The sequence below is a fragment of the Asterias rubens genome, chromosome 3 (assembly GCF_902459465.1).
Source record: "Asterias rubens chromosome 3, eAstRub1.3, whole genome shotgun sequence".
Taxonomy (NCBI): domain Eukaryota; kingdom Metazoa; phylum Echinodermata; class Asteroidea; order Forcipulatida; family Asteriidae; genus Asterias; species Asterias rubens.
The window spans coordinates 5,493,495-5,520,473 of NC_047064.1; the positions used below are offsets into that span (position 1 = coordinate 5,493,495).

The 26,979-nt window shown below is 38.1% G+C and overlaps 1 protein-coding gene across 1 annotated transcript in view; it reads left to right on the forward strand.

Annotated features, from left to right (window-relative positions):
- Window positions 1-5,891: 5,891 nt before the first annotated feature.
- The window catches only part of LOC117288184 (atrial natriuretic peptide-converting enzyme-like), a 50,298-nt gene continuing 29,210 nt past the window's right edge, over window positions 5,892-26,979 (forward strand). Inside the window, exon 1 of the mRNA XM_033768923.1 lies at window positions 5,892-6,691. Within this exon, the coding sequence (XP_033624814.1) occupies window positions 6,641-6,691 (51 nt within the window). The 5' untranslated portion in view covers window positions 5,892-6,640. The remainder of the gene's footprint in view (window positions 6,692-26,979) is intronic.

Here is a 26,979-nt window from a genome sequence, read left to right on the forward strand (position 1 = left end):
TATTGACTAGTTTTCGATCATAAATAACATTAAAGTTGTATCCTTCTACTTTTCTTTTTCCCTTTCTAATGGGATTCCCTGACCGCCTTCATGATGTTTATCCAACTTGGCACAAAACATAATTGCCTGCATGCAATGAACAATATGCCCTTGGTAAAAATGTTCCTATCTTTATATAAAGACCCCATGACATTGCACAGTGTGGAGGGGAAACGCTTGAAGGCCAGTCAAAGTTGAAGGTGAATGGCATACGTCTTGCTATATTATAGGAAACACAATGGTATACGTTTGTATGCAATATGAATGTATTTTCTATCTAACGGTTTTGATAATGACTTCTAGGTACCAACACGGTTTTAGAGTTGATCCATCTGTGGATTCAGATCAATCAAATTTAAGGCTGTGGACAATAGCTTTGAAGTTGTCATCTTAAAGGCACTTGGACATGAGTGGTAATTTCTCACAAGAATTGTTAGCAACGAGCAATGGAGAGCTGTTGATAGTATGTGAGAAACAACTCCCTCTAAAGTAACATAGTTTTTGACAAAGAGGTAATGTCTCACCCAAATACTAAAATACTTCAACTGAATCCCTTTATTATGCACCTGAAAGCACACAAAGTAATGCAACAAGGGTGTTTTTTCTTTCATTATTCTCTTGCAACTTCGATGACCTATTATTAAGCAAAAATTTCCACAGCTGGATTATTGTATGCAGGGTTTACACCACGTGAGGATTGTGCCTTTTAATCAAGTCAGTTAAAAGGTGTTTTTGACTTCAAACAAAATGGTCTGTTCACACTATGGAATGTAGCAAGTTACTTAATCCTTTGAATTGCTCCGGATGAACACTATTTTTATTTGTATTTTTATATTTACGGGTTTTGATCATGACTTCTAGGTGACAACAAGGTTTCAGAGGTGATCGAGCTGTGGACTCAGAATAATACAAAATGACAGGCTGTAGACAATAGCTTTGAAGTTATCGTCGTAATCAATGCGGTGAGTTTTAAAAAAGGGCTCTGTTAACGTTTTGGAATGTAGCAAGTAGGTTTTACCATGGTTTTACTCAAATGATAGAACTGTTGATTCAACACAATCAAACGAAATGCTGTGGACAACAGCTTTAAGTTGTCATCACAGTGGAGAGGTGTTTTTGATTTTCAAAGTTCACGTTTTGGAATGTAGCAAGTGACTTGTTCCTTTGAATTGTCCCGGATGAAATTTTCTATTTTTGCCAGTTTTGATCAGCTTTCAAACTGTGTGGACTCAGAACAATCAATTGAAATGGCCGTGGACAATAGCTTAAAGTTGTTATCGTAATCAAGTCAGTGGAGAGGTGTGTTTGGGTTTCAAAGTTTACGTTTTGGAATGTAAAAAAGTGACTTGTTCCTTTGAATTGTTCCGGATGAAGAATATATATTTTCTAGTTTTGGTCATGACTTCTATATGACAACAAGGCTTTAGATTTAGACTCTTTGATCGATCTGTGGATTAAGAACAATCAAATGAAAGGGCTCAGTGGACGATAGCTTTGAAGTCATCGTAATCAAGTCAGTAGAGAGGTGTTTTTTGAGTTTCAAAAAAAGGGACTGTTCTCGGTTTGGAATGTAGCAAGTGATTTGCTGCTCCTTTGAATTGTTCCGAGAAGCCCGGGGACAGGTGACCCAATTATTGTAATCTTGTAAGCTACCGACAGATGACCTACTGGCTTTAAAACTTGAGCCGTGGTGACGTTCAGAAATGACCAAATAATTATTGGCCTTGCACCTTTACGGCATGGTAAACCAATTTAAAAATAATGGGGAAACAAAAATATGAGTTTGAGGAATTGGTTGTTACAGGTAAGATTAAGATGCCGAGAGAGAGATTAGTATTTTGGGTCTTTTACAGTGCATATGTATTTGTAGTTCTTGTTTCCATTATTAAGAAACCAGCATGTCAAGCCTCATTTTGAGAAAAATATTGATGGTGGGCAAACCAATTTATTGAATTTTATACTGTATTGGAACTTCTGCCATAATTGTGTTAAGTGAGCCCGAGGGAAACGAAACACACAAACGGAGTCAAAAACGTATTGAGAGCAAAACAATCTTTTTCAGCAGTAATCACCAGAAAGTATTGGGCATTGGTTCCCCACTACTGCTCAGCGAAATAGAGGATAAAGCAACAATATTTTCATCTACGGTAGCTGTGACCAATTGCTGATCAAAACAAACTTTTTTTTTATTGATTATCGAAAAAAAAATTACGATAATTGGGAAGGTTTAAAGAGCTAGATAAGCGTTCAATAAGCAAAGTAACAAATAAAAATGTATTTGTGTTTTAATAATGTCATTCAGTTAATAAATCTGAGGTTACGATTCATCAGCATGACCAACAAGGGTCTGGAAAATATATAACAGCTGTAAAAACGGCAATGCATTGAAACATTCGTGCTGGGCATTCCATCAAAAGCCCACCCTCTTCCGTGCATCTACTTTGGGCCAAATCGCCGAACCCAATAATATGCCCAGGGTGGTGTTCATCTTCCATAATGACGCCATCGACAGAAATATCAACGTTGTACTTAACCCCATCCTAACCCCATTTTACCCCAACTCCTCAATTAGTGCCCACTTTACGCCAATCCGTAAATACTAGCAAGGTACAGTTCAGTTAAAGGCACTGTACACCGTTATTGCTCACTCAAAATAATTGTTAGCAAAAAACTTACTTGGTAACGAGCAATAGAGAGCTGTTGGTTTGAATAATGTAAAACATTGTGAGAAAACAGTTCTCTCTGTAGTTTTTGAGAAAGAGGTAATTATCTTGTCACTCAGTATTAAAAGACTTCAAGCTTGAAGCCTCTTATTAGGCATCCATGAAGGCAGGACAATTTGTGCAACAAGGGTGTTTTTTCTTTCATTATTCTCTTGGAATTTCGATGGTCAATTGAACCAAAATTTCCACAGATTTGTTATAAATTCATAGGGATACACCAGGTGGGAATACTGGTCTTTAACAATTACCATACGCGTCCAGTGCCTTTAAAGGGTATACTACTACTTTTTCCTAACAAAAAACACAATGTCAACAGATTTACATTAAACTTACACAGTTTGAAGATAATGATAGTAGGAAGCTTCCCTTGAAATTTTACTTACTGAGGTGCTGTAGTTTTTGAGAAATGAGTAAAAGTAATAATTTTCGTTTCAGTTTTAGCATGTAAAAACGTATTAACCAGTTATGCTATGGTTTTGGTTTATCATAACTGATAAGGGGATTTTACATGCTAAAATCTTTTTGGTCTCATGAGACCAAAATGATTATGTGACTTGTTTTACTCATTTCTCAAAAACTACACAACCTTAGTTAGTAATTATTCGAAGGGAAGCTTTCCACTATCATTATCCTCAAACCCTGTAAGTTCAATGTAAATCTGTGGACATTTTGAAAAAGTACCCGAATCCTTTAAAGCAAACCTCCAATGTCAAAATTCAATGTCAAAAATCACTTCGCGCCTTCCAAGGGATCGTGAAATTTGTCAGCATACTTGCCATAACCTTTCAATCTCGATCCTGACCTTGTTTTCGTGTCATTCCCTCATTATTTCAATTAGAAAAATGTAGGACACGGGTTTTATATTTTCCCGAGCTCGCAGACACTTAAAACACAGCTGCAAATCGGTGTTGGTATTGGCGTTTTAGTTTTCCAAAGCACAACGACCTTTGCGATACCCTCTAACCCAAGAGCCCTAAACTCACAGCGACATCCCTGCTCGGGTTCCCTGGACATACACCACGACCCCAGTCAATGGGAACTGCGCTGTCAGACAGCGAACCATCTCCCGCTGTTTGTATAATCGTTGGAATATTAAACCCTATTCTCCGGACATAATTTGATAGGTTGTAAACTCAATGCACGTCACGTTCACATGGCAGATTCATAACAGACTCTCTTCTTATATATCTATATCATGCATTGTGAAAATAACACCTTTTTGTTTTTACTCGCACGACGACGCACGACGCAAGGATGAGAAACAGAAGTTCGACCTCTTCTCGTCTTTGCCACCTTTTTAATGGGAAATTCTGAAAGGGGATACCATTTCCTTTTTTTTTTTAATAATTAGCTTACCCTTTTAAAGGCACCGTGCGGTCGCGTATTACAATGAAGCCCCCGAAACCTATCTATATGTGACCCTTTTCTTGATTGAAACTAATTCAGGTCACAGTCATGATCAGGGGCAACAGCCGCCCACTCTTTATGGGATTGTGTTATTTATAGACATATTGTCCCTCCAACATGGAGGTATCTTACCATACCTTCACGATTCTACAGAGTACGGAGCTCTCGAGGTGCCATCCGACATTTTGAGATCCTGACATCTCCGGATGACGACATCCTACTTTTAGGATGTCGTCATCTCGAGATAAATTAATAACACAGCAAGACGACAACCCCATTTTAGGATATCGACATCTCGACATAATTATCTCGGTATGTAGACTTAATTGCGTTTAGGATGTCGTCATCCGGAGACAATTATGTCAAGATCTCAACATGTCGGATGGCACCTCCAGAGCTCCGTATCGGAGGATCAATGAGTTTGTCGCATGAATTGTTTCGGCAGAGCCCGGTGAAATTGTGAAAATGGGACACTATGCACAAACAGAAAGCAACCTGACACGTGTGGAAGCTCGAAATTATTTCTTTTTTCCATGAATTCTCGGAGAATACAGCGGGAAATGTGGCATAAATTTAAATGTTATTTTTAATGTAAATGGGTCAATGGTGACAATTGTTAATGTCCTCATTCGTCAGTCACTCTCCAAAACTCTGTTGTTTGTTATTTATCAGGAACTCATATACAGGATACTTGACACAATTGCGAAACCACTAACTTGTCGGCTTCCACAAGTCACCAAAAAAAACCACCACGAACTTGCGAAATTGTCATCCAAACTTCCCACATTTTTCTTTTGCTTTCTACGTAAACAACCTTACTTACACAACGACTCCCACAATAAAGAACCAATGTGCCAATGTTTTAAATTGTAAAGAACACTTTTGGATTCCACAGCACACTTTGAGTTGAAAGTTTCATTTTGAAAATGTAAAACGTTAGTTTGTGTCGCACCCCCGGAAGAGGGCGGGGTTGCGTTGGCATCTAGGACTAGACTGAGCAAACAGGTTTTTTTAACGTTATGTACGAGGCAGATGAACATTCAGGCCCATTCAACAACCATACAATATTGTACAAATTCAGGCCCTACCCACCGTTGAAATTATCATTCAGACGAACATACAATATTGTATAATTGCATGCCCTAAAAAATGCTAAAACTATCATTCAGAACACCCGTACAATATTGTTCAACTCTGCCCTATACCCACTGTTGAAAATATATTTCAGAACAACCATACAATTTTGTATAACTGTAGGTCCTATATTCACTGTTGAAAATATCATTCAGAACCGTAGTCCCTAACCACTGTACAAAATATGCTTTTGTCAACAATTTGACATCCAGGCATTGCCCTGGCACATAACCCAACACGGTAATTTATATTATGCCATAATAAAATGATCGATCGATTTGATTTGTCTGCTTTCTAAAAAGTCAATTGCGAAGCAAATATTATGATCGCACACTTGGAGAGCCATTTTTATATCTGAGACCAACTTTAACACGACTCACTCGCCATTTGGCACATGCTCCTTCCTTCGCCAATTACATTATTGTGATACAAAATAAATGCTTTTGAGGAAGGTAAAAATAGTCTGCAAAATAGTCACGTGGCACTATATCCTCAGCGATGACAGCCCAAGATCAGCTGGTTGGACCATAGACCAAGGAACTGCATCAATACTGGACGGGGACCAGTCTATGTCAGTGGTGTATAAAGTCGTGTGGTTCAAAGTGTGTCTGATGAACAGCAGTACAAACCCATCGATATACACACATATGTTATTCTACTCCCTGAAGGTTTTATACTATGGACGTTTGTCATGCTATAATGCTCCACTGGTCCCGAGCAATGATTAAGGCTGCTAGAGTCACATACCAGGTGTGATACTTAGGTGATATGTGGCGACTAAAGGCACTACCCCTGGCTTTGACCATGCTTTGACGGACCGCCCAGATTCAGCCTGTCATCCGATGGTGGTAGGGTTAGACTTTCAGCTGGGTTGACAGCCCGTGCAGTCGACTGGTACCGCGTGTGAACTAGCGCTCGGGGTGTGAAACTTTTAATGTCTGTTTATGGTCCACTACACACGGATAGAGGGCCGATTAAGAAAGGGTGGAAATAGGAAAGAAAATAATATAAATCATATCTTTAACACAGCACCGACTACTATACAAAGGTTTGTTATAGAACTCGCACATGTGACGCCTTCGGTTATACCTGGAACCGACACGGGATTTTCACCACGCACGTCATGGTTACGCTCTGTGGGTCCGACGCAGCAAGGGACTGTGAAACTCCAGCGCACACAGGGCGTACGACTCGCAACGGCTGGCTCGGTTTTTTATATGAAAAATGCCAAAACCGCGACACACCGACTCCGAATTATGATTGATATTTTTTAGTCGTGTGTGTTATAGAATCTCCAAATAAACCGTATCTTAGTTTCAGTCTTAGTTGATTCCGAGATGGCACCGGCTGGGGATAATGAGGAGCTCAGGGACGGCTACAAATATGAGGTAAGATTTGATTATTTCACACCGATAACCATACTATACTATACCCTGAAATGCTAGTTCTCCGTGGATGCGGGTAAATCTAGTTATTACCACACGATATGTCATAAGATGTAAACCATATTGCTCAGTGACTTGACTGGGAGACCATTTTCTAAGGAAGTCTCAACTGTTTCAGAGTTTACTTGACACCCTTTCAAGTCTACCTCTACCTAAAATATTAGTGGTACCATGGGTCAATGTTAGTGGTACCATGGCATTCACATCAGGGCATCCCCCCCCCCCCCCCAACCTCCCTCTTCATATTCTACTCACTGAGGCGGACCGTATTGGGCAGTTGCAACACTGCTGATATAATGCATCTGTAATTTCTTTTCAAAGTATCAAGTCACTAGTGTTATCATAAGGTGTTTAACTTCACAAGACGGTATAGCCAGGGGAAATAGCCGTGTTTTTTTTGTAATTTTTTTGTGAGTAGGGAAGTGCACCGTAAAGTTTTCGAATACTGATACGTAGGCCTATACGGTAAGTTTTTCGTATGGTTTCCGCTGTTTATGTCTTTACAGGTTAAAGGTACTGATACTATTGGTAATTTCTGAAAATAATTGTTAGCATAAAAACTGAAGTGGTAGCGAGTAATAGAGAGCTGTTGATGGTATAAACATTGTGAAAACGGCTCCCTCTGAAGCAACGTTTTTTTTTTTTTAGAAAGATGTAATTTCTCACTCAGTGTTTTAAATACTTCAGGCAGGAAGCCTCTTTTAGGCATCTGAAAGCACAACAATTTGTGCAACAATGGTGTTTTTATTTATTTATTATTCTCTTGCAACTTCGCTAACCAATTGAGTCCAAATTTCGACATAATTTTGTAATTTTATGCATGTGTTGGGATACACCAAGTGAGAATACTGGTATTTGGCAATTACCAAAGGTGTCCAGTGCCTTTACATGGTTATGTTTTAAGTGTATTGCGATGTACATAGTTTTAACTCGGTGAATTTGATATCGTCAGTCTCCCTCGAGTTCAATACACTATTAGGTGATCTAGATCCCAATAAGGGAAATAAGGGGATCAAATCAGTTCAATGTGCTTACGTGGGGACAAGCCAAAAGTGACCTTTCACGCTAGTGGGATCAATTCCAGACTGAATAAAAATGTGACACTTTGACTCACGAGGGACGTTATTTTTGGCGTTTTTGTTGTTGTTGTTGTTGACAATATCACCTGAGATTATTATTGATGGGGATATTTGGTTTGTAGACGGGTGCTCTCATATTATTCACTACCTTCTGGACATCAAGGAAACAGGTAAAACAAAAGGACTCCATGAAATTCTAGAGACCGGGCTGTTCCACAATGAAATTTGTGATACAAAGTCTATGGGAAAATCTTAACTACAGGGACAATAGACAGAACATGATGTCTCCATTTGAGAAGATTCGCCTATTTGAGAATGTGTGAGGTGCTAAAAAAGGCAGACTGACTGTGTATGATTCTTTTTATTGAAACTGCGAGGAGTATTAATTGAACTTGAGTTGAGCTAGGTAGATTGCATCGCCTCCCTGCCCCAAGCCATTTGATTGCCCGACCTGTATTATTATAGTCGATGTATTTTTCATCAAAACTGAAGCAAGTCAAACAGTCTGCACACTGCACAAACTGGGGTGTTAAATTGATTATTCCTGGTATCTATATGTGACTACACCAGATTTAGAATTTGAGGTCTCGAAATCAAGCATCTGAAAGCACACAACTTTAGTTCGTGTGACTATAGTGCGACAAGGGTGTTTTGTTTTACTTTCATTAATATCTCGCAACTTCGACGACCGATTGAGCTCAAATTTTCACAGGTTTGTTACTTTTTAGGCATATGTTGAGATACACCAACTGTGAAGGCTAGTCTTTGACAATTACCAATAGTGTCCACTGCCTTTAAGATACATCAAATGTGAAGACTAGTCTTTGACAATTACCAATAGTGTCCGGTGTCTTTAAGGTCTTTGTTCTTGTTATGCCTCAAAATATCAGTACTTTGGTGATACACAATATGCAGTATACATTATTTGAGTCTCCAATGATTCGTAAAGAGTGCGCCTTTAAAACAATGATTTATTCTGTCATAATTTAAGCATTGATGGAAAATATGCAATTTTACCTGACAAACATGTTTAAATCAGGCCACTATCTCCAGCTTATACTTGTATTGCATTGCTTCCTTAATACTATAAGGTATAATGCACCTGTCATTTGATCCTAGCATTTATTATTACCCCAACGTGCCTAGAATGCTGAGTTGTTATTAAAGTTAGCGGTTTATAGTATATCAATTATTTGAAACAAGCCGGGTGACAGAAGCTCATTAAAAGGCTGGGTGTAATACTGTGTGCTTACCGAGGTGGAACCCTTGTATATTGGATTGCAATGAGCCACTTTCCCAAATTAAACAAATTTCACAATGTGTTTGGAGGTTTTTTTTAATGGGACATTATCGAGCTGGGTTTAAAAAAGGGCGTGTCCTACCCCCTACATTTTTGGAGACTATTCAAGCCGTTAATTAACTGCTATGTATCTTTAGCATGCTGTACCAATAACCATGAGATTATGACTCGAAGGTAATTTTTTTAACATTCAGTTTTTGAAATGAAAGTATGCTGGAAAGATATATTAGGAATTGGGGGCACCCCGTGCTGAATTCGGCACACTTCGCGGTGAGCCACAATATACGTCATAGATTAGATTGGGGTATCCCCCAAGAGTTTTAATTGCGCATGCTCAATAATCCCTTCAATGATGCAATGTGATGATGTGCGACATTATCAAGCCTCAAATCATGTCTGACTAAACAGCTTTTTGACTTAAAGGTGTTATAAACATTTTTGCGGAACTTCAATATATTTTGATTTGCGGTTGTTTGCACCCTCTCTCTTTTTAACTTAAAGGTGTTAGTCATTATTTTTGCAGAAATTCCTCGGTAATTTTAACGAACGATTTGGCACCAACCACATAGTCCCAATATAGTTTTCAGGTGCTTTTCACGGGTGGATAATAAGGATCTTTGCGAGCTGTATATTTTCCCTTTTCTTTTTCGTTTGTTAACATATATTTTTTACATTATTTTATTTAAACCAAAACTGAATTTCCATTTTCAGATATTTGTTTTGACCCACCTAAGCTCCCAGAATATCGAAAAAAAGAAAAAGATCAACACATTTAAACATTTAGTATTTTGAATGACCCAAAGCAGAAACCAGAGATGGTTAGTCGGCGAGTACAACCGGTACTCGGTTGATTGATGTACTCTCCCTCTACTTTTTACTCAGCAACAATGGGGGTAGGTCTACCAATAGAGAAAGGACTATGGTCTACCTAATAAAAAAATAAATAAAAAAAGAGCTTACTACTTGCACCGACTGTAAACATGTCCATGGTTTGTAACTCTTCATGCAGGACAGAATAGTATAGTTAGAGGGCTACATTATCATCAGGCAAATTAATAGTTTACCCTGTGTGTATTTTCCAAACCAAGCTTAGGCTTTGCGGTCAGGCTTCGTTTGTCCTACTCCAGCTGGCCCAGGTTACCCGAACGAGAACCGGCTCCCCTCAGCCGTTGTATGGAAAAGACTATTTTGCTGAAGATGGAAATTGTCAACGACAGACGTGTCTTTTCATGATCAGTCAGGTGTCATCTTCAAATTTGCCTTTAATTATTAATTGTGGCAGTCAGCAAAGTTGATTAATTACACGTCTGCGGAAAGCCCCGGTCAAAGGACTTTTGTACAGTTGATGTTTTTCCATGATATCTTATATTAAAGGCACTGGACACTATTGGTAGATACTGAAAGTAATTGTTAGCATGTAAACTTACTTTGTAAAACACAATAGATAGCTGTTGGTACATTTGTGTGTGTGTGTGAGAAACGGTTCCCTATGGAATAACGTAATTTGTCACTTACTAAATCAATAAAGGACTTCAGCTGAAGCATTTGATACGCATCTGAAAACTTACAAATTTGTGCAACAAGGATGTTTTTTTTTCTGTCAGTATTCTCTTGCAAGTTCGATGAACAATTGAGCCAAGTTTTCACAGTTTTCTTGTTCTATTCATATGGTGGAATACACCAAGTGAGAATACTGGCATTTTAAAATATTACCAAAACGTGTCAAGCCTCCCTCTAGATTTTAGTACTTGTTAAGTTAAGTCCGAATCCATAGACGTTATGACGCATTGAACCCATCCTAAATTAAGGACGAGTTACATGTCTTAACTCGAGATAGGATTAATCCTAACGCTTCGTGAAATCGGCTGCAGTCCCTTTAATCATCGCTTATAATAATATCAACCTTGGCCGTGTTCGACCAGATTCCAATTACGACCGTCTCGGGATACCACTGTGTGTTGGTTTGACCGTAGCCGGTCGAGTCCAGACAGAGGACGGCTGCGTTGTGTCTGGGGGTATCTTCGCTGATCGAGTTGCTAAACAGGGCGTGATGCTAGCAATTGGGTAGTACAGGTACAAGGGGGTGAGGGGATGCTCTGATGCTATATCACTCTCCCGGATATACCCTGCTGCGAATCTTCCAGGGCATTTTGGAAACCCAACACTTTTGCTTGGGGGATAAAGTACGTGCAGTGACGTCAGCGAGATTGAAAAGTCACGTGGTAACTCGGTCGGGTTGAAGAACGCCGCTCGTCGAACCAAAGAGAAAGGAGATCCTTTTCTATGCTCGAACCATACACATCCATGCTCGAACCATCTCGAACTAATAAACAAATCATGTTTGGTTTTGCAACGCAGGTAAAAGGGGAGCAGGCTTGGTTTTCTATTTGAATATTATTGGTGTCTTGTCACGTAACTCTACAAAGTATAGAGATTGAAAACTAGCATAGTGACTGCGGAACAAATACAAACAAGGCTCAGAATCACATAAATGTCGCATAAATGGGGCTGCTTTGCTGATCTAGTTGCAAAATGGGGTGTGATGTTGGCAATTGGGTAGGTACTCCCCCCCCCTTATTGTTCTCAATCTGACACGCTGTTCCATCCCTTCCTCTTTCAGATGTTCCCCCTTTCGAAGGGGAGAGGGGACACGCCCTCTAAAACCCAATCTTTGACAGTATAGACCTTAATCATGCATTCTCAATCTTGGTCATTTTCCTCGTATCGAATAACAATAATGAATGCAGTAATAATTTTTGAAAATAGGAACCAGACTGTTTGTTCTCCCAGCCTCGGTTTGGTATTATTTATATCAATGGGAGAAATTCAAGACGGCTGCACCATGATAAAGGTCTGTATAGGAAGCTCTTAGAAGAGAAATGTCCTTGACTCACATACCAACTTCTCAAGGAATGCAATACACTCGATCAAAAACTTCTCAATCGTGAAACGTAATGACTTTCAAAGCTTGTTTCCAGATCTGGGGCCTTAATGAAACTTCACATTTCTCTTTAAAGTATGTGTTGATAATACTGAATCTACAAAACAGACTTTCCCCGGATTGATAATAAATCGACAGAAAGTCATCAACTAACCAATTGAGTAAAACGTTTCCCAGATTTGTTTCTGTTATGCATATGTTTGGATACACCAAGTTATAACACTGCAGTATCATTACTTGTTGTATCTGCTTATGTTGGGATACACCTAGTAATAATACTGCAGTATTATAACTCGGTGTATCCCAACATATGCATACAAGAAACAAAATCATTGTCTTTGACAATTACCAATAATCTCCATTGTCTTTGAAACCAAAATCAAAATTGCAGATGGGAATAAAAGTAATTCGTACGAAAAAGATTGTTTTCATGACACTTCACATCATGAACAAATTGTATTTCCTTTCTCTGTACTGTGAGACTGATTCTCTGGACAGTTAAAAAAAAAATCCCGCTGCCAAACTTATCTATTCCAATCGATATGAGAATTATGGCGTCAAAAGAACTGCGAAGAGCCCCCTTGCCTGAACTTGTGGCGTCCGATCACTCGCGACGTTCGGTATCTTACCCGCCTCAGGGGCTTGGCGACCGAGGGAGGGTGAGCGTAAGGTGGGGGGGGGGGGTAGTAGAGTGTTTTATCTCCATGGTGTATTGAAACATTTTAGGATATAGCTCAGGGATGTAGGCCTATATTATTAAAGGCCCTGGACACTATTTGTCAGCATACAAACTTACTTGGTACGAGCTGTTGTAGTATAACATGTTGTGAGAAACGGCTCCATCTGAAGTGACGTAGTTTTTGAGACAGAGGTAATTTCTCACTCAAATAATAAAATACTTCAGCTGAAGCCTTTTACTATATGCATATATGCAGTATATAATGCAACATTTAGGGTGTTTTAATTATTCTCTTTGCAAATTCGATGACAAATTGAGCCAAAATGTTCACAGGTTTGTTATTTTGTGCATAAAAAAAATGTTGAGATACACCAAGTGAGAATACAACTACCAAAGATGTCCAGGGCCCAATTTCATAGAGCTGCTTAAGCACAAAATTATGCTTAAGAAAAAAAAAAATCATGCCTAGTAAAATCAGATTACCGGCCAGGACTCCACTCAATTGTTATGCTAAGTAAACAACAGCTAACTACCAGTCACAAGCAATGTATATGTCATGAAATTTTGTCCAGTAACACGTGTAAAATAAGCAAGCTATTTCCGTGCTTAAGCAAATTTTGTGCTTAAGCAGCTCTATTAAATTGGGCCCAGTGCCTTTAAATATTAGGATGTATGTTACAGGTCGAATCTCTTTCGACACTTATATTAGGAAAATATTTGACGTATTGGACTCGATTCGAATGTTTGATGACAAGTTATGCTGGCAGTTGAACCTTGTTATATTTATAGTCAAACTAATTTGTCATTGACTTCAAATCAACAACTGAATATCTGTTGCTGTAAATCATCTTTCAAAGGCACGGTGGGAACCTTCGGTATATCACAATAAAATGCATAAATTAATAAATCTGCGAGATGTTTTACTCGAAGTTACACAGAGAATGTTTAAATTACCTCTTTCTGAAAAAAAATGCGTTAGAGGGCGCCGTTTCTCATGTTTGATACTATCAACGGCTCTCCAAGTTTTTACGCTAACCATTGTTTTGAGTAATTACCAAAAAGTGGACTTTTTGACGTAATGGGGTCAACTTAGTACTCATGGTTTTACCTGCTAGAACGTTAATATTTAACAACATTTTAAATGGTTGCGACCTTTTGCGGCCATGTTGTAATCCCGTAATAACAATTTAAATTATGTAACGTGATACATTTTAGGCTCTTTTTTTTGTTCGTTTTATAATACACAAACAACAATGTAGGTTTACAGACGGGGCCCGTGCAAATTTGTTTGCTATCATACTGAAATAATAACTATTGTAATACAGTAAACATTTCAAAGTTTCCATGGAGACAGTACATCGCCTTTTCTTGTTCGTGTTTTTTTTTGGGGTAAGGTTTACGATCCGAAAATGTTTAGGAAAGGTCACAAAACTTTGCGGCAGTGAGCCTCACGCAGTGTGGGGTCCTCTAGGGTTTAATGTGATGTGTGTTTATCTTGCAAGGAGCAATAACCCTTGATTCTAAAACAAATAATGATCTTATGTTGAAATGTTGTAATGGTTGAGACGTTGCGTTGATGGTGCCCATCACCTTAAAGGCAGCGGACACCTTTGGTATTACAGCTGTTACAGACCAGTATTCTCACTTGGTGTTTCCAAAAATATGCATACAAAAACAAATCTGTGAAATTGTTTGCTCTATTGGTCATCGGAGTTGCAAGAGAGTTATGAATCAAGAAAACACCCTTGTTGCACAACTTAATGTGCTTTCGGATGCATATAAAAGGCTTCAGTTAATTGATTGAGAAAATACCCTTTTCTCAAAAACTATGTTACTTCAGAAGGAGCCATTTCCCACAATGTTTTATACCATCATAAGCTGTCCATTATTACCAAGTAAGTTGTTTTATACCAACAATTATTTTGAGTAATTTCCAAAAGTGTCCAGTGCCTTAACTCCCTTGCTTGAAAATATTCTCATAATATGATTCAATGTGTAACCTTCGTCGATTCGAAAAATGTTTTTTTTTTCTTTTCCCAAATTGGATTTGTGTTTTCTTGCAAGTTCCGGTCTCCCGTAGTTATTCACCTAAACACAGACACCTGGCCCCAGCGCCGCGTACACGAACAAACCCACCACGTTATTGGTCGTAATGCAAACCCGTGTCTAGTTTTATTGATTGATTGATTGACCAATTGATTCTATGAAGCCCAGTATTCTTAGAAAATGTGAGATTTTTTATAGCCAGCCAAAAACTAAATGGAGAGAAGACAAGGAAAGAAGTTTCATGTTTATATTATAAGAGTGGAGAGAATGAACCAAACAGAAGACCTTCATAATCAATTAGAGACTGAAAACACAGCCCACATACATATAGTGCCCCCCTGGTGGGATTCGAACCGGGGTTCTAGTATACGGCGATTAATAACATCATTACGCCAATCCGAATGGTTGGATGTGCTGTTCTGAAAACCCAGCCGTCTATTTCACAAAACTCTTCCTAACTTAAGACTAATCTTAGGACTTAGGACGAGTCCCAACCCTGCACTGTAGCATGCAGACCTTAAGATTAGTCCTAAGTTAGGAAGAGTCACTCGAGATAACACGAGTCCTAACTCTTTGTGAAATCGACGGCAGTCCTCATAGTGCCCTTGTGAGATTTGAATCAGGGTCCTAGAGAAACAAGGCAAGGCAAGAAACCATTACGCCAACCTAACTGTTTGGGTGTGCAGTCCTGAGTGCAGTGACCAACTTCGTGAAAACGACCCAAACTAACCGATTTATAGCAAACACGTGCAGGAAGCGATTTTGCCCAACATTTTTGTATAGCAAAAGTAGGTTTTAGACTTTTTTTTTTTTAGCAGTAACCGAGACATTTTGTGTAGAATTATGCTCTGCTATACAAGGAAAATCGTTCGCTGACATGCACATCAACAAGTTTGAACTTCCCCGTAATATATTGACTTATACTCTGACAAAACATCTTCCAACCCATTCGATTTAACTATTGAGGTAATTTATTTAATGCATCCTGAAATGAAACGCTTTCTCTTTCGTTTCGGTTGATGGTTGTTTTCCAATCTGGCTGATCTTTGTCATGTTCCCTATACTCCCAACAGCAATACGAATGAACATTTTGACTGTGCGAAAAAGTCAAGGGGCCAGACTTATATTTCCCTTGCCTCGAATTTAAAAAAACTTACGGTCTGAAGGCATCTGAAAGTACACAAACTTGTGCAACAAGGGCATTTTTTTCTTTCATTATTGTCTTGCAACTTCGATGTTCAATTCAGTCCGAATGTGCACAGGTTTGTTATATTATACGCATATGTTGAGATACACCAAGTGAGAAAACTTGTCTTTGACAATTACCAAAGTTGCCATTACCTTTAATGGACCGGACCAAAAAGGCACTTTATTTATTTTACGAATTGAGTGGAGACCTCAGACTTCATCTTGTGCACACTTCGCCTCGTCGATAGTAACAACTTGAAAATCGAATCACTGCGATCTTTGCTCGTCACGTCTTCACGTCTTGAGATCGATGTCAATACGATACGCAACAAACCCGGGCAGGAGACTGCTGCGTCGAAAGTGCACATACAGTCACGTTCGCGTTTAACCCGTTTTGATTTCTCGCCGACCCTCGGGAGAAAACGAATTACCCCTGGGGGTAAAAGCAATTCACTACGTGACACTAACAACACGATCTATAAACTAAACACACAGTGGTCACAATATTCAGTGAAGTTGAAGTGCACTAACTATTTTGAGGCACGTTATGAATTGTTCATCTGCATTGACGCTTCAGTTTTGTCACCAAACAAATTCCTTTAAGCTTGGATTATACGTGGACTGTAAACTTCCTTCTTATTTACTTATGCACGTCTCTAATGTTATTGTGATCAACATTTAAGAACAAGATATTAAACTATAAGCTGGAACTAGGTCGGCCATATAGAAAAAACTTGCTCAACAATCTTAAAATGTTATGTTCTTCTTTCTTTTTAGAAATACTTTTTGTATACACGTAAATAACTTTCATTCATACCGATAACAAGAATCAGTTATTACTGCGGCTGTCTTGTATGTGGTTTTAAATTGAATAATAGTACAATTTTAAAATAAGGCATAAGCTTTTACTTTGATTGCAAACCACGTGCGTTGTGACGTACGTCAGAGTGACATCATCATTGGTTGAATATTCTTCGCAAAATGACTTTATTTGCAGACTTTTAACGCAAAATACACGCTCTGGTATACTATTTAATATAACTGATGCATACAACAAAAACGTATCTTAATTATCATTGTGCGAAAGATTGCGAAATGACGTCAGCGTGACGTCATCATTGGTTGGATATTCTTCGAAAAATGACTTTTTGTGCAGACTCATAATGCAAAATCTACGCTCTAGGTTACCATCGAGTATAACTGATGCATAAAAAGCATATTTTAATGAAATTGATCACTTGTGCGAGAAATTGCGAAATGATGTCACCCGTTGTGACGTCATCATTGGTTTCATATTCTTCGCAAAATGATTTTATTGTGCAGACTCCTAATGCAAAATTTACGCGAGCGAGTCTGGCTGATGCAATGGGCAAAATGGCCGTCATCGGGTTGCACTGCATTGACCTTCATGGTTGTGAGTAAGGTCTAAATGCCACTTTAAAGGCACTGCAGCCGACTTCACGAAACTCTAGGATTAATCCTATTTCGAGTCAGGACGAGAAACTCATCCTAACTTAGGATGGGTTCAATGCGTCCTAACGTCTTCGGATACGGAACTGAACTCGTCATAGGTCCCAAGATTAATCCTAAGTTAGGAAGAGTTTAATCGATGGCTAGACACTGGTGTTTAAGTTCGCAGCATTGTTATGTTATACAGGGAGGAGGCTATGAAACACAGGTAGATCTAGGTAGATCTATGGAGTTACAATACATCAGTTTTCTAAAACTTGGTTGGTTGTTAATGCAACCAAACCCTGACCCAACCGCTCAAACTCAAATCCACAGCAAAATAAAAAAAAAAAAAAAATAATGCTAACAAAATAAACCAGACAAGGATCATACTTAGTACAATTTTCAAACTATAAGTAATATTATTATTATTATTATTATTTTTTTATATAAATAATATCTTCACTTTATGATAGGCGGAACTTCCAATCTTTCGATTTCTGATCGGATATCACACCCTTGTAAACTAAAACAACACAATCCGGATTAGAAGAACATTTATTGGGACATGAATCCGAATAAGAAGACAATGGTCTATGACGAAATATGTAGACTGTTGTTATACAAATATTCTTATTTTTATTTTGATGTAACTTTTTTGTATAAACTGTTTGTAAAAGGTTAGCTGTACTTTACCGTCCTGATTTTCAGTTCAACCCTGGTCTATATTATTGTTTTCGGTATATAAGAGACCATATTCTGAACAAAATAATTTGCAATGGATACGAATTAGCATTTGCTGTAAAATCAGTTATGAAAAGTATGGCTCCTTACAGTTAGACAAGGTTTGGGTGAAAAATAGCTCATGTACACCAACCTTTTGACAGACAATTTGTTTTTCTTCAAACTGATCTGGATGGACTTAAATGTTGGCTTTTCTATCCACAATGTGTCTCACAGATTACGTTTATTTCTGTAAAGTCTCGTTCTTTTTGGTTAAAGCAATGGACACTATTGGTAATTGTCAAAGGCCAGTCTTCTCACTTGATGTATCTCAACATATGCATAAAATGACAAACCTGTGGAAATTTGAGCTCAATTGGTCGTCGAAGTTGCGAGATAATAATGAAAGAAAAAACACCCTTGTGACACGAAGTTGTGGGCTTTCAGATGCTTGATTTCGAGACCCCAAAATCTAAGTCTGAGGTCACGAAATCAAATTCATGGAAAATTATTTCTTTCTCGAAAACTACGTCACTTCAGAGGGAGCCGTTTCTCACACTGTTTTTATAATATCGACAGCTCCCAATTAGTCGTTACCCAAAGAGTTATTACCCAAAGTGTCCACTGCCTTAAGGTGCAGGTTGGATGTTTGTTGTTTTGATTGTTTTTAGTACTGGCTCATTAACCTATTCGGTTGTCATACTGTTCATTCCTTTAAAAAATAAATTGAAATGATGAAACAAACCGATAAATATATAATGTTGGGAGCCAAGACAGTTTAAAGACAAAGGGTTGATTGTTTTGATCTTCGGTAAAGGTATCCACAACAATTCAACGTTCTAATTAAAGTGGACATCAACGGATAACAATACTTGTTGCCATCGCGTTGATTCAAGAACTTCCAAGTATCGATAATCAGCTGATACTTTGGGTTGGACAATCAGTTTTTGTCCTGCGTTGGCCTTCACCTCTCCCTTGACACTTTCGATTCCTGCGGCACACATTGTTGTACGTCTGTAATATTGGTTTCAATTATAGGGTGTTTGTTTTTCAATTGACTTGTCGCTTCCTTTTGTGTCTCATCGTTGTTTCCGATCTGCATGAGGATGTGATGATGATATCTTGACAAACGCCTGAATTCCATTCGGAATTCCTGGTCACATAATGCCGAATGTATGTATGTCTATTTATAGGCTGTTATGACAGCACCACATGCAAAGTGCCACATGGATCACAGCGTGAATACAGCACAGTCGGAGGTCAACAACTGAAAAGAAATCTATCAATAAAATGTGTCATTTCTTCAATTTGAAAAGGTTCCAAGGCATAGTAGGAGCTACGCTATTTTAAAGGTGTTTGTGTAACTCGAGGCGGAGTGATATTAGTGGCTTGCAGCTTCAGCAAGACACAAACTAAAATACGGTTCAACTCTGACTCTACATCAGTTTGACATAGATTCAGGGTCATCTCGTCCAGAAGTGGGTCAGGCCCCATGGTACGCTGATCCGGGACAATTCTGACCCGGGTCAATACGGGCATTTTTACAGTGTATATTAGACTGGATAACAAAGTAAAGCCAACCCTTACCATACAACAGTCCATTGTGTACAGCTGTTCATTGCAGGCACAAAACAGCTGTCATGGAGTGATATAATCATGTTTGGTAATAGGTCTTCTTCTGGAGTTAGTATTTTAACTTGGCATGTGTAGTCGTTAGTAGCGTTGTGCTCTGATCATGCTTTTTAAAGAGCGGTTTTATGGCGTACTTCTGGAGTTGACATTGAACTTAGCGTTAGTCAGTGGTAGTGTCAGTAAAAGAGAACTGACTTGAATGGTATTGTACATAAGATATTTCCATAATGTCTCTTGAGACTCTTGTTTTTAGTAGACTGTTTAGTTTACCTGCTTGTTTGACTAGTCAGTCTAACTAAATCCGGTTCTAGGGGACCCCACATCGCATTTCACGAATGGGAACCGGAGTGTACACCTGACAAGCATGTGCTCTCGGAACACAACACATTCTTAAATTTCATTTGCATTTGCCACACGCAAATTCAATTCACGGGTGGACACCAACCACGCACACACCTGGTCACTTTTATCTTTTAAAGGCACTGGACACGTTTGGTAATTATTGTCTAAGACCAGTATTCTCACTTCAAAAACAAACCTGTGACAATTTGAACTCATTCATCAAATTTGCAGGAGAATAATGTGGGGGGAAAAAACCCTTGTTGCATTACTTTGTGTGCTTTCAGACACACAATAAAAGTCTTCAGCTGATAGAAGTGTTTTTATAATTTGAGTGAGAAATTAACGCTTTCTCAAAAACTACGTTTCTCACAAACTGTTAAACTGTCAGCATCTCTTCATTGCTCGTTACACAAGTAAGTTTTTATGCTAACACTTATTTGGAGGAATTACCAAAAGTGTCCATTGCATTTAAGATACCCCGTATTTCTCTTATTAGATACTCTACATTGTCCATAGTGCCTAAAACTGTCCATATCGTATGGACATAAACAAATGCAACCACAATCACGACATTACTATATAAAGAAAATTACAGATAAAATCAAAATGGAGGTGAGGGTGGACAGTGAGTGGTTAGGTATTAGTCAACTATTGCCGATTAAATAGTCACTTGCATAATAGTGAACAAGTATAAGCCTGCATAATAGTAAAATACTTACCTCGCAATTGTCAAAGTAAATTGTGTGTGGGGGGGGGGGGGGCAGCCGTGATTCTGTAATGTAAAAGCTGCTAGTGTTCTTGGTACATTGCATTTGAGCTGAACAGCACAAATGAATCTTCTATTCAAGTGACACTTGGGGTTATGTCCAAACGCTTTGATCAAAGCAATACTAAGTCATTCCTCATGTCTGTAGATGTAGGCTTAAGCACTGTCCCTTGTGGGGTCCTTTTAACAAAATGAACAAAGCTATCCAACAAATGTTTGCCTTGTTCAAGTTGTACTCACCGGGGGATACAATGTAAAAGACCTTTAACAAAACCAAAAACTGGAAGGTTCGGACTATAATATACGAAGGTTCAAGTGCTGACTATGGTGGCGTTTTCATTGAATTTGATTTCATGTTCGTTTTTTTTTTTTTTCCGGTAAGAAAAATACCTATAGGATTTATGTTTGAGTTGGGGTTATACTGAGATTACTTTTTACTTTACATGTGAGTATCTAATGAACGCAAATATTAGCTTCCAGCCTCTTACTATACATACTTCTTATAAGAACCTCATCCTTTGCAATGATTTCAATTGCTGCTATTGTTAAAAGGCCTATGCCTTTGCAAACACCTGACATATTATGCTAAACTTAATTGGCATGATATTTTGGCTTTGCTTATTACTTGAGCGATTTACTGTTAAATGCTGGACATTTTGATTATTCAATGACCTTTTTAGGGGATGTATATATGCGTATATCATGAATACTATATTTTGTTCATGTGGGTGTTGTACTTATCTTATTGACTACAAACTTAAACCCTTTAGATTGCTGGTCTTTGCGTTTTTAAAGCCACTGGACACTATTGGTAATTTTCAAAGACCAGTCTTCTCACCAGATGGATCTCAACATATGCACAAAAAAACAAACCTGTGAAAATTTGAGCTCAATCGGTCTTCGAAGTTGCGATATATAATAATGGAAGAAAAACACCCTTGTCACACTAAGTCGGGTGCTTTGAGATGCTTGATTTCGAGACCTAAAATTCTAAATCTGACGTCTCGAAATCAAATTCTTGGAAATTACTTTCTCGAATAATACTACCAACCTCTCCCCATTACTTGTTACCAAGTAAGGTTTATGCTAACACAAATTTTGAGTGATTACCAATTATAGTGTCCACTGCCTTTAAAAGTAGGGCCATACTTTTATAAAGTTACCTCCAAAAGAAATTGTACACCGAAAGCTTTCGTATAATAACGAGAGTAATCTGGTTATAATTATGGCCTATTAACCATGGTGCATAAATAATTCGCCTGAACTACCCACGCAGATTAGAAACCAACTTATTGGAAAGTCCCCGGTTGTCTCATTAAATTTGTCCCTTAAATCGGCCAGAGATACCTTTTGGTCACATTCATTGCTTAACGATGAATTCAACGTTTTTGATGGAGATTTACAGTATTCTCAACAAATAGGCACTGAATTCACCTTTCACATGACTTGTGTTGCACCTTCCTTGACGACTAAAACCAATTGTGATTTTAACGGAACCAAACGATCGCCCTACCGTTAAGGTTAGGCACTCTCATGAAGTAAAAGAGTGGAAAACATCACTCTTTACGTTTCGAGCTGTCCCTCCTATGGCTCTTCAAAAAGAGTGGTGGTTATTTCACTCTTTTAGAGGGGTTTCACTCCAGGACAGAGTGAAAAATCACTCAAAAAGAGGCAAACTTCAATCTAAAAGAGTGGAAGACCAGTCGAAAAAGAGTTGTCCTTCATGTGGCTCTTCAAACAGTGCTGTTTCACTCTTTTACATTAAGAGAGTATACACTATCCCTAGCCAGGGTGGATTTCACAAAGGTAGTCCTAACTTAGGACTAGTCCTAGGCAATGCTAAGAGATAGGACCAGTCCTAAGTTAGGATGAGTTACTGGTGCTAACTTAGGACCAGTCCTATCTCTTAGCATTGCCTAGGACTAGTCCTAAGTTAGGACTACCTGAAGTTAGGATGAGTTACTGGTCCTAACTTAGGACCAGTCCTATATCTTAGCATTGCCTAGGACTGGTCCTAAGTTAGGACTGCCTTTGTGAAATCCACCCCTGGTGGTCTAAAACTTTCGTATTGCACTACAGAGGAAGAGTCTTATATAGGGCTAACACTACCCCATACATTATACACGTTTATGAACAGTTGTTGTGAAATTGAAGTATTATTGCGTCAAATAAAAGAACGGCACTTTGCTAAGTGAAGGCAGCTGCATTTTGAGAACTTCGACACCTTAAACTCGATCTTCGAGCAACGTCAACAACGAATCAACTTTGTATCAATACTTTTATTTCAAGTGAAAATAATTGTCAATACGACGGCAGCGTTTTTCCTTAGCACTTACCTTTTTTCAGAGTTGCCCTTTTATTAATTACATGTTATTCATATGGACTCAATAGTTTAAAGCTTTTGAGCTAGAAATGAGAGGTAATTTCAGACTAAATTGCAGGCGCCTCCTTTGAAGTTATTATAAAAGTGCCAACTGAGGAAAAGGATGGCTTGCAGGTAAAACATGACAAAGGTTCTTCTTGGTGTTTGGTTTAATGTGCTTAAAAGAGGAGAAAAACAGGGATATTTATAATAATAAATGTCACGGAGGCATTTTTGTGTGATAAAACTTACATTTTTGCAAGCTTTAAGTTTGTTTGATTTCAAATTTTCCCCTTGGCAAAGGAGATTCTTGAAAACTTTATTATAATGTTCGTATTTTGTTTTTGACCGAAAAGGGAAAAATCTTCTTGATAAATAGTTTTGCTAAAAGGAGTTAATCGACCGCAGCTAAAAGTAATGGGGTCTCGCTTTGACGAGTGCAAACAATTTTAAAAGTAATGTTCACTCAACCAAAAAATAACACTGTTGTTGACAGGGACACATATTTAAGTTGGAATTTTAAAACGTCGTAACAATGTGGGTATAGAAAGCTTATTAAATGTTGGACCTGAGGCGATAGTGGCAATACGCGAAAAACTAAAAGACTGACAGCTGTTTTTTTTTCAGGGGAAATGACCTGATTCATCAACAACTTTTTCGATCTGAACGATTTGTTTCGGCTTGTCATTTTAATTAAAAAAATGCTCGAACTAAAGTTATTCTCGTCAGTTTCCGCCGTAGCTTAATACTTTGTTTTTCGTTTTTTATAAAATTCGTTTTTATTATTTGATATGACCCTATTAGGGTGTTTGTTTGTTTGGTTGGTTGTTATTTTGTTATATGTAATTTGTTGTTGACAGTTGGAGCAAAATGTAATCAACTGGCAGAGGCTTTCAATTGGTTCCGCTTAGAGAGTTTAATTAATTTGTTAATTTAATCAAACTATGCAAAACGACACGAATAAACCAACGAGTGGTTACAAGGAAGTACTTAAGAAGTTTTTTTCTTTTCTTTTCAATATTATCAAGGTTCGCATAAGTGTACTATTTTTGACCAAGTAATACGTTTACAGTCAGTGATGTAGGGGGATTTTGTATTATTTACATACATCTGAATTATCTTCCTATGAATGGGCAGTAATATTGTTTGAGCACAACTTCCAAACTGAATCCATCGTACGCTCTTTTACTAATCCATTCATATTAATATCCCAAAAAATAAACATGTTTGTGAAAAGAAGTCACAAATCGGTTACTTTGCAGTCGGACTCCAGGGAATCTTAGTTTCTGGAAAACAAATTTAGAAAAATAGAAGAAAAAAAAAGAGAAGAAGAATCTCATTATAATGTCTCGGTTGAGTTCATTTATTCGCCAGATATATATATAACACGCGCAGTTGAATAACCTATATGTATAGCCAGCGACCAGTCATGTCATATTATATAGCAGCGTTGCAGACCCTCATCTGATTAAATGTTACAGGATTTTTCATTAAATTCGCAGAGATAGAGAGAGAGAGAGGGGGGGGGGGGGTGGTGGGAGAGAGAGCATGCTTTGCTGGCATCATCTTGTTTTTAGCCAAGCATTGCCGTTCATCCTCCGATTACAATGACAGGGGCCTAGTAACGCATGGTAGCATTTAATCATTCTTATAGTAGCCAGACCTCTCTTTGCAAGAAGTCAAAGCAACCAAGCAAGTTTTGCCATCTTCTATCTTTAGTTTGTGTTTTCTTATTGTTCAATAAAACAGTATTCTTGCTTTTTAAAAAGAAATATCTTGATAATTAGCCTTCTATTTGTTTGTTTGTTGGGGTGTTTGATGAGGGTGTTTTTTGTTTGTTTGTTTGTTGGTGTGTTGGGGTGTTTTGGTGTATGTGTTTGTTTGTTTGTTTGTTTGTTTGTTTGTTTGTTTATTTGTTTGTTTCTGTTGGCGGTATTGGGGGTGTTTGTTAATGTGTTTGTTTGTTTGTTGGGGGTGTTTGTTTGTTTGCTTGTTTGTTTGTGTTGCTTATGTTGTTGTTCTGAGTGTATAGTTATACTTATATTTACTTATTTGTTGATTTAATTGGCGCATTACCCTTTTCATTGAGTTTAACAGCTATATATTGATATACAGAAGGCATTGTGGTACAGACATCTGTACAAGGTAAAGGTTCAAACAAAAGAAGCTTCTAACTGATGGCACTGACCCTGTTGATGATGGAACAACTAATAGACCTGGTTTGCGGAGGACATGACGGAGGATTTGATGTGTGGGTGTGAGGGTCGTGTTTAAGGCAGTGGACACTATTGGTTATCGTCAAAGACTAGCCTTCACAGTTGGTGTATGTATAAAATAACAAAGCTGTGAAAATTTGAGCTCAATCGGTCATCGAAGTTGCGAGATAATAATGAAAGAAAAAAACACCCTTGTCACACGAAGTTATGTGCGTTTAGATGCTTGATTTCAAGACCTCAAGTTCTAAACTTGAGGTCTCGAAATCAAATTCGTGGAAAATTATTTCTTTCTCAAAAACTATGGCACTTCAGAGGGAGCCGTTTCTCACAATGGTTTATACCATCAACCCCATTACTCATCCCAAAGGAAGGTTTTACGCTAATAGATATTTTGAGTAATTACCAATAGGGTCCACTGCCTTTAATATAAAATAATCCATGGCGAGATCTCACAATAAGCTACATGTCACCTTATTATAAAAGATTAGTTGTTGGTGGCCACTGAGTACAAGCACATCTATACCACAACCATTTTTAGTTTCAAGTCTCTTTATTATCTTTATTATTTAAATTTTCTAAAAGAAAAGCACGACTGTTGCATCCTTAAGTAAAGGTCAAATCTTTTGGAAAAACATATTTCACTCTCAACTTGCAAGTTAAATAAACCAGCTGTTATTATTAGCTTAACATCGTCATCGAAGCGATGGGAAACGTATTCAAGCAATTCCATAGAATTTCAACAAGGTTGGTTTCGATTACGTCTCGTACAGTCAAATATTATAGAAAACGACTTCAGAACAACAAGTTTAAACCCTCGATGTTTACTGTTTGTCTCCAAAATCTATTTTAAGCGGCAAAGTTACCTTCATTAAGCGCTTTAGTCAAGGTTCGGAAGTTTATCTTAACCCTAAAAAGGGCACTATTATGTGAAGTTGATACAAATAAAATGACGGTATTTGGTTCTTGTATTGTTCAAAATATTGGCACTTTATATTTCTATGGATGAAAACAGCGTTACTATTTTAATTGGCCAAGCTTAAGTTGTCAGTTCCGGTTGGCTGACTAGAAAGGGTTCCAGAATTGAAAACCAAATTCCAGATGGAATTTCAAAAACAGTTTTTCGGCATGAGAGGTCTCGTTAACCGCACTACATATATACCAAGGTTCTGAACTTGCTGATGGAAAAAATGGTTTACATTTTCACCTACTTCACACTGACGGGTCAGAAGCCACTCTAAATCTAGGCCTAAAACAAGCGCTTGGCCTATAAATAAATCAGGTGACTGACCTTACAAGACACTCAAGCTCACTCTCCAATGCTGGCAAAGTAACCTCCTTGACAGAATGTTTAACCAAAATGTATAGTTGGTATGACACTGCTCTAGAATTATATAAATGTCCTGGGTTCGAATCCAACCCGAGGAATATGCCGGTTTTTGTTTCTTCTTCTCAGAATTGAACTCGGGAAAGTACTGAGTTTACAGTGCTTTATAACACACATCGGTGTA